This window comes from Acomys russatus, chromosome 8 (genome assembly GCF_903995435.1).
Source record: "Acomys russatus chromosome 8, mAcoRus1.1, whole genome shotgun sequence".
NCBI classification, from domain to species: domain Eukaryota; kingdom Metazoa; phylum Chordata; class Mammalia; order Rodentia; family Muridae; genus Acomys; species Acomys russatus.
In genome coordinates, this window is record NC_067144.1 from 64,382,805 (window position 1) to 64,391,838 (window position 9,034).

Below are 9,034 nucleotides of genomic sequence, written 5' to 3' on the forward strand. Positions count from 1 at the left end.
TTCAAATGTTAAACAATCACTGGAAATCCTGAAAATGTATCCTCCTCCATCCAATGGGAAAAACATTTTAATGTTTTTTTTTCCCCTAAGAATTGTTTAGCAAGAGATTTACTCAGAAGTTTCTATTTTTGACAGAAAGTTCAGTTTTAACTGCCTGAAATATAATGCCATCTGTGTTTACTTTTCCCTTCTAAAACACAATTCCTTTTCGCCTGGGTGCATAACAAGTACATGGATCTAATAACCCAGATAACTGTGTTGTTCAGAAAGGTGTAAATTTCATTTTTTAATCTAAGCCACAAAAAGTATACCTTCAAATTAAAAAATTTAAGGTATGATGGTTAATAGTTACATCCACAATATTTATTTCCCACTGAGGGAGAGTGGGGAGTTAAGAAATTGGGCACAATGCACCCTGAAATGTAATGAGTGCACAGATAAAGGCACCAAGGGCGTTGGATCAGAAAATCCCAAACTCACTCATTCATATCCATCACTGCTTCCACACACATATCTACTGGAGCAATAACACATGGCATTCAGAAATCAATTAAAAATGTACTTTACTAATCAGAAGATTTTAATCATCTTATGTTTAGATAAGTGATCTATAATCATAAAAGTCATTATAGATTTATATTTAAGGTACTGCATTCCTGTAAAAAATATGCTGATAGGCAACTCATTGCTCTCCTATTGAATCTTCCATAGGGGAAAATTCAGAAAATTTACTTAATTTATATTTCACTGAATATTTAATTTCCAATTAAAATTAATACTCTTTCATTTAAAAAATTTATCCTGTCTTTTCTTTCATCCTCAAGAGTACCCCAAGCCATATTTTTGGGGAGTGAGGTCTATAGTCAAACATATCTCTAATATCAGGTCTAACATGGGTCCCAGAGAGTTTCTGTATGGCAGGTCTCCCTTTTGAGAATCTGAGGATTCTGTTCCCAGGCATCTCAATGGACATGTTCCTGGAGCAGCTGGGCCATTGGACCAATCCTAACACTTTCTGTCTCCTCTTGTGCCATCAGAAGGCAGAAGTTAAAGCAGAACCACATGGGAATGGAAGAGTTTGCACCCATCCCTGTGCACATGGAGGAGGGAAGCAGAAGAGGACAGAGGCTGGACCAGTGCTCACAACTGAGCAGCAAGGAGACCAGTGGAAGTGAGACCCTTCCAATCTTGCTTTTCACTTCTCAAATCAATAGGCAGAGGAGCTGGAAGACCACACTCACATGGGCTTAGTAGAACTACAAAAGAATTTTCTAAGCTTTCAACCTAAAGACAGGTATCGCCTCCATTGTCCTTTGCTGAGAAGCAGGAATAAGATATATTCTTACTCCAATACGGCACCTACTTAATACAGTCTGCATTTCTGCGTGTGGGGTGGGATTACACATTACTCACACCTACCTTCTCTTGAGTTTTAAATTATTTCTCTGAGTTGTCTTATATGCATTATGTAAATAACAGATTTCATATTACAATTGTTTTATTTGTTTATAGTCTCTCATTTTCCTTAGCTAATGGATGTATTAGAAAATTTAGGGTATGGTTGGTAAAATAAGCTGACCATAATTAAACAACAAATGTGACTTTATACATTCTTCAACAAAGGAGACAAAAGCATTTCATGAAAGAATTATCAATAATATTACTACTTAATACACAAAAGAAACAACGAAAGGACTTTTTTTAAAAACTCCCTTTAATAAAGGCAACTTTATTAATGTACACATCTGTCTAGTAAAACTATATAGAAGATATTGGCGAGCACTTAAATTTTGAGTAAAGATTTTATATCCATAACCAATCTTTTGCTTCTGTGTGTGTGTGTGTGTGTGTGTGTGTATGTGTGTGTGTGTGTGTGTAATGAAATCTCATGCAATAGCCTAGACTGGACTGGAAATAATTAGGCTGGCTTTAAATTCTTGGTAATCTCTCTGACTCTGTCTCCCAGTGCTGGAATTACAGACTTGAGCCACCATCTCCTCCACAATCATCACTCTCTTGTCTGCACTAGTAACCTAGTGTTTCTTGAAAGAGTAACTGGATCAAAGGAAGATGAGCACTGTCAAGTTTGAGCACTACTCACGAGAGAATGTTCCCGATGTAGGCGTAGTAGGAGCAACAGTAGGGTGTACTTCCATCGCAGCAGTAAGATCTGCAGTCTTTGCCACACTGAGCAAGGCAATTCTCTACAAAGTAAAAATAATTGCAGTGGAAGTTGTGACATCACAGTTTAAGTAAAAATTATTCTGTTCACGTCCAAATCAGCCAACCAGTTTTTAGCATGTTCACTTTCACACTCTAAATTCCAAAAATGTTTCTAAAGGTCTACACTGGTCTTTCTCTCCAATTAGACTAGGTGGGTGGACAGAAAGCCATTCTTCCCAAGTCTTCTCTCTGAACACTGCAGTTGTAGTTGGCTTTGGGTGAACACGATTATCGCGTACAGAATGTATCAACTCATCAGTCATTAAAGTTGCCAACATTGTTCATATAATAACTTCTATACAAGAAGGTTTCCTGACTTTAGAGTGTTTATTCTCTATTGACTACAATTAATGGAAAGTGTTATTGACATGAGTTATACCAACAGTGATAATTGAAAACTAATGTGTACATTTGCATGATAATTTATTCATACTTCTCTTTTTATGTCATTATTTTTACCCCCATAATTACAGTTCCTATATATACAATTATATAATTGAGTCTGCATACTGTTGATCTATTGGACTTGGAAGGTAATGAGCTGGTTACAGAAGATGTTCATGTAAATAACTTGTAAATTGACAGTTTACTAAATATTATATTGAAGAATCAACAAAGTATAATGCAGCAGAATGTGAAGCAGGTAATTTCCATTTTAAACAATATAATGGATCTAATATGACCACACTGCTTTTCTCTATGTGCTTTTCAACAAGAAAATGCATTGAAAAATATTTAATAAGAATCACATTGGGGGTTGGAGAGATGGCTCAGAGGTTAAGAGCACTGTCTGCTCTTCCAGAGGTCCTGAGTTCAAATTCCCAGCAACCACATGGTGGCTCACAACCATCTGTAATGTGATTTGATGATGCCCTTTTCTGGCCTGCAGGTGTACATGCAGGCAGAGCACTGTATGCATAATAATAAATAAATAAATATTAAAAAAAGAATTATATTGTCCTTAAACAACTCTTTCCTCCACCTAAATGATTTATTTTATAGTATAGGGTTATCATTAAACTTTAACAAGCAGTATAAGTCAGGTATATATTTAAAAAGCACAATTTATATTCTATATTCTAGAATTTCAAAATAAGCCATTTTCAACTCAGCTCCTGAAAGGAATGTGAATTGTATGCTATAAATTATGTGAAGTGTTTATTTCCTACCAAAGTTAAAGTATTGAAAGTACAAGACATTATATTTATGGGCGCATGTTCTTTTATTGCTTTTTCTAAAAAAGGAAATTAGGGAGCTTTCAAACTGGGTCTTCCTATGACATGATGCAAGCAAAGCAGCCTGTTTGGTTGTGTTAATTAATGTGGGGTTTGTGGGAAAAGTGAGAAAGGTCATATTTTCTTCCCCTTTGTTTGATTTCTATGTCACAGATAAACAAAAAGAACTTTCAGAGGTTCCACTTGGCTGGAGAGGGAAATTATTTTTGTTATTCTACTTAAATCCACATGAGAAACATAATCAATCACATAGCTCCAAGAGAGAAGCTACTACATTGACAATAGTATTTTCAAAAATATACATCCTATTTTTGTTTGTTGATTTATTTTGTAGATATACCTTGCTGTAGCCCAGGCTGGACTGGCTTCATGAGCACTGAAGATGACCTTTAATGTCAGATCTCTGGACTTTACTGTCAATGTATATGCCACCACCCCCCAGCAACAGTGTTCTTCGTGACTTTCTCGAGCTCCATTTCTTGTTGCTCAGTGGATTCAAGCATTTAGTCAAGTGAGTCATCTCCAGAGCTTAGCAGGGATGTGTTTTGTTCTTTTTTAAAATATATTTTATTAATTTATTCATATTACTTCTCAATTGTTATCCCATCCCTTGTGTCCTCCCATTCCTCCCTCCCTCTCATTTTCCCCTTACTCCCCTCCCCTATGACTGTGACTGAGGGGGACTTCTTCCCCCTGTATATGCTCATAGGGTATCAAGTCTCTTCTTGGTAGCTTGCTATCCTTCCTCTGAGTGCCACCAGGCCTCCCCATCCAGGGGACGTGGTCAAATATGGGGCACCAGAGTTCATGTGAAAGTCAGTCCCTACTCTCCACTCAACTGTGGAGAATGTCCTGTCCATTGGCTAGATCTGGGTAGGGGTTCGAAGTTTACTGCACGTATTGTCCTTGGCTGGTGCCATAGTTTGAGCATGGACCCTGGGCCTAGATCTGCCCATCATAATGTTCTTCTTGTAGGTTTCTAGGACCCTCTGGATCCTTCTTTTTTCCTATTCTCCCATGCTTCTCTCATCTAGAGTCCCAGTAGGATGTCCTCCCCTCTGTCCCACTTTCCTGGTAAGTGAAGACTTTCATGGGACAAGAGCTACTGAGATCATGAAGCCCCCATTACTTGTGGTGCTGGCCAGGAACAGTGCCATCCAATTAAGCTTCCCATGAATTCAATGACTCAGCTGCCCCATTGCACTCATTGCTGTTACTGCTGACACGAGGACATGGTGTTATCAAAATACTGTGAGCCAACTTTACAGGAAACCAAGCCCCAAATTTTCTAGCCAAGAACCAGGATAATTCTTGCAGCAAACATCCATGTCATGTCACACACTGTTCATTATTTTTATGGCATTTTCGATCACTATTGTTTAGTTCCCGGAATTAAGCAACAGAAAAGTGTGAATTTAGCAGCCTGACGAGTGTATTCACAATCATAGCCCTTCCTACCTGAGGCTTCAACCAGACTCCAAAGCCTATACTACTATCACGGTTAGTTAGTTAGTTAGTTAGTTAGTTAGTTTCTCACATCTTGAGAATAGTATGGTAGAGATCATAGTTCAGACTCCACAGAGCTGTTTCTCCTTTGTGAAATAATGGAACAGTCCAATTGCCCTCTGAAGATCAACAACATCACTTCTAATATCCAAATTAATGTTTCTGAAAAAAAATGAGTTAAAAATGTCTTCAAGTGCTTTTTGATGAAAGGTGTGATCTAGAAGGTTCCTCCAGCATACTTGCCCATTCCACCATCAAGAATGTAATACAGGTTAGTGCTATCTGGCTCGAAGCCCTTGCTCAGAAATGCTTTCGGCAAGCTACCGAGGCTGTGAGGAAGGAAAAGGAGGGGCAGAAGGGACAGGCACCGGAAGGTAAAACCTTGGTGGAATCCTGTCTTTGTAGCCTGCAGTGGGGGGTGGACAATAATATAAACACTTCATTTGGATCTCTTTCCAAAAGTTACTCCATTAAAAAAAAAACACAATGCATTAAGCTTAGAAAAATTTACTATTTGTTTAATCAAATAGAACATGAACGTGTTGCAATATGTCTAGGCCATCATCAATGTATCCGCTTAGGGGTTTTCTGTATTGTGAAACGAGCAATTCACTTATTAGAGTGTTCAGGCATTTAAGCACAACTCATGTGTTCAGTTACACCTCTTGGTCTACTCAAATTAAACTATCCATTGTTGGTATTACCCATCTTACTACGCAGTCTGTCTTAATACTATATCCTAATGCTTTCTTCATCCAGGGCCTTCCTGGTCTCTAAATGTCTTGTTCTCCCATGCTTTCCTCATTCAGATTTCCTAAGTGCACATGGACCGACCTCTTCTGTAGTCTAATAACCTTGCCTGCCTGTAAGGTTATTTTGCTGAACATAATAAGCATTACCCAAAGAGCAACTAGCCAAAGGGGTTGCTTACTCTCTTGAAACAACATGCCTTTCTTCTCTGATACCTCTAGTCCAAGATTGTATCTGTTCCTATGATGCATGCTTTCCCACATTAGATTGTGTTAGCTCACCTTATCACTTACTGAAAACTCAGAGCATGATCTCTGCTCTAGTACCAACAAGCCTCTGAAATACGAGGTTCAGGAATTTTCACCAAGGAACTCATCAATTCATCATTTCTTACCCAAGCCAGACTAGTGTTGGCTTGCAACTACTCTGCAGCTTATTAGATAGGAATTTGAGTAAGAAAAGTTTAAAAACTACCTATGGAAACCAACCCCACTAAATGCTGCCCGTTGCTGTTGGTTTCCTGAACACTGGAGGAGCTATGCACTTAGTCCTGAGAGTGGGAAAAGGATGAAAGCCAGAGTGCGAAGTTGAAGCCTTTTAGCCTACCACAGGGAAAAAACTCAGAACAAGGAAATTGTGTCTCCGTGACGTTTCTGTGTCAAGGCAGTCACTAAAGCTACATTGTTCTCTGGTCTTTGCTTGTGTTTGTGTTACTTGGAGAAGCTGAAGAGGTGGGAAATCATTATTGCTTTCATGAAACGAAAAGGAACATGTTGATATGCGATAAAGAGGAATAGAGTTGGTACTTAGTGCCTCTGAATGTGAAAAATGTATACTATCTAAACAGCAGGAATGATACAATTACTAGAATTGGGACTTTCTTCAAGTGAGAAAGTTCTACTTCTATTAATATCCTTTATACTATGTTTAACATGATAACTTTCAGATACTTACTAATTTGCTTTTTAAAATGTGGTTATTTTTGAGATAGGGTCTCAGATATGCCAGAGTGGGGGGAGGAGACCCTCAAGCTAACCACGTAGCTGACAATGGAACTTCTGATCCTGCCTCCATCTCCCCACTGCTGGGTTTACAGAAGTGGGCCACCACAGCTGGTTAATGCAGTGCAGGGGATTAAACCACCAGATCCTTTATGTTTGTTTATGGTAGGCTAGGACTTGACCAACTGTGCTCAGCCCCAGGCCCTAGTTTGCATCCTAATAGATTAGATTTGTCTCCCAGCGAGGACCCATTCCTGGCAGAGCAGGGTGAGGAATTCAATCCTTCTGATTCAATGATGCTATTCAATTCTTTTTGCTGTAACTGACAGGGTTGAAGAACATCTTCATCTCAGAGCCAGCATCTTGACAAGTGTGGGGAAGGGAAGGGCTCTGCAGACTCCTGGGTCAGCTTCTGACTTCATTGTCTTTTAAAGTTAGAAATGCAAAATGGTTTAAAGCCTGCACTGCCTGTGAAGCAGGAGCGTGCGTGTAATTAACTTTATACTTGAATAAGCAGGGAAAGGCCATATGAGGCTCCCTATCAATCACAGAGCAAGAAAATCACTCTGCTTCATTAATTATTAGCATTTGCCACTAAGAATAATTATAAGGAAGAAAATGAGGGGCCTCTCACAAACAGATGTTTAACCGCATTTTCAAAAGAAAGTTGTGTTGGCCTAACTAGTTGAAATCCTAACTTGTCCAAACCATATAGCTCAGAGCATAGGATTCTTGCTCAGCCTATTTTGTGGCTTCTAAAAAAAAAAAATACGGAAATAATGTCTAAAGTAAGTGACTCTAAAAGGGTTATTCGAAACGTAAGCAGCCTGAGATAAAAATGCTCAAGCCACTAACGCGTTTATTCTGAATAATTTTACCTTTAAATTTCAAGTATTTTAAAGAGTCTCTGCCAGTGCCCAACCAAAGTTCACTTAAATCCTGGATGTATTTTCACACTAGCCAGATTAAAATGCCCTAAATGCAGTTTCTGAGATTTTTTTTTCCCAAACAACAACAACAACAAAAAAGCAAAACAGCCTATCAGTAATGTTAAAGGAGAGACAGGGGTTCGAGCGTGTGGATGTCTGGTGTTGCCTCCTAAGGGAACCGCCAGCCATTTACATTCCTGCGTTGGCCCCACGACCCTGGACACTATATCCCTGTTCCGGCTACCACTGACCTGCGTAGACAAAGAGCAGAACCAACTTCGGAAGCAGTACCCCTGGACTCCGGGGCAGCCTCAGAGCATCCATCCAAGCCGGTGGCTCCAAGCTGCTCTGTAGCACAGACGGGTAGACCTGGCGGAGGTTGGAGTGAGGGGACAGCCAGGAATCCCAGCAGCGATGCGGAGGAGGATACGGGGCGGTCAGGTGGACAGGGCTGTGCTCCGGAGAGCAGGATCCAAAGCCATCCTGGCCATGATCCCAGCCAGAGCCCACGGGAGGGAAGCCGGGTGACTGCGGAGCTGGGCGCCGGTGGTGGTCTTTGCCTGGCTGAGCTGTGCACCAGGGGCTTTGTTCCGACCAAAGGTGCTCTGACTTGGCAAGCAAAAAGCAGTCTCACTGGCGTCCCTGGCCACCCAGGCTCACATTTCATCTGCGAGGGTGGCACCAAAGTGGGATGGGGGTGGGGAGGTGACAGACTCCTCCTCACTTTGCTAAGTTTTTCTTTATAAGATGACAGAGTGCTTGGCTCAGGAAGGAACTTGCGAGTTGTTTGGCTTTTACTACAGTTTAGCCAACCCCTGAGGTCTATTGTCCCATCTGGATCACAAAACTCCCCCACTCCACACTGAAGCAATGGACCAAGACTTAAGTTTCCTGTCTAAACAAATGAAGATGGGAGTTTTCTGATTTAAAAAGCAATTGCACAAAGAATAACAGTGACAGCAGCCCAAAGTGTCAAACTACATGGAAACTCTGCTGAGAGGAGTTGAAATATATATATATACACATACATACATACACACACACATATACACACACACACATTTATCCATCAAGTACTTGAAGCATTTCAAGCAAATTCGGAGGGAAAAAAATGAAACGAGGTTTCTGGCAGTCATGATTGCTCTGTAGTTACTGTCCTACGCAATTAGATAAGAGAAAGAAAAAAAAACTGGAAACAGAAATATTAGCCAATAAGGTGTTCATATAAGGGGAAAATCAATCACCACTGAAGCTCTTTTCTAAAAAAGAACTCAGGAGTTTTTTCTTTATAAATGAAAATCAGAAAATGCTCAATACTATGCAGAAAGAGAATCAAAGAGGAAAATAAAAGGAAATACTTCTCTTTACTAAGAAAAGCCAGTAAAAATAA

At 39.9% G+C, this 9,034-nt stretch overlaps 1 protein-coding gene across 1 annotated transcript in view; it reads right to left on the reverse strand.

The window, feature by feature from the left end:
* Cyyr1 (cysteine and tyrosine rich 1) overlaps positions 1-8,334 on the reverse strand; it is a 97,837-nt gene extending 89,503 nt beyond the window's left edge. Inside the window, exons 1-2 of the mRNA XM_051150166.1 lie at positions 7,896-8,334; positions 2,102-2,204 (exon numbers count right to left, since the gene is read on the reverse strand). Coding sequence (XP_051006123.1) covers positions 2,102-2,204; positions 7,896-7,968 — 176 coding nt within the window. The 5' untranslated portion in view covers positions 7,969-8,334. The remainder of the gene's footprint in view (positions 1-2,101; positions 2,205-7,895) is intronic.
* Positions 8,335-9,034: the final 700 nt, after the last annotated feature.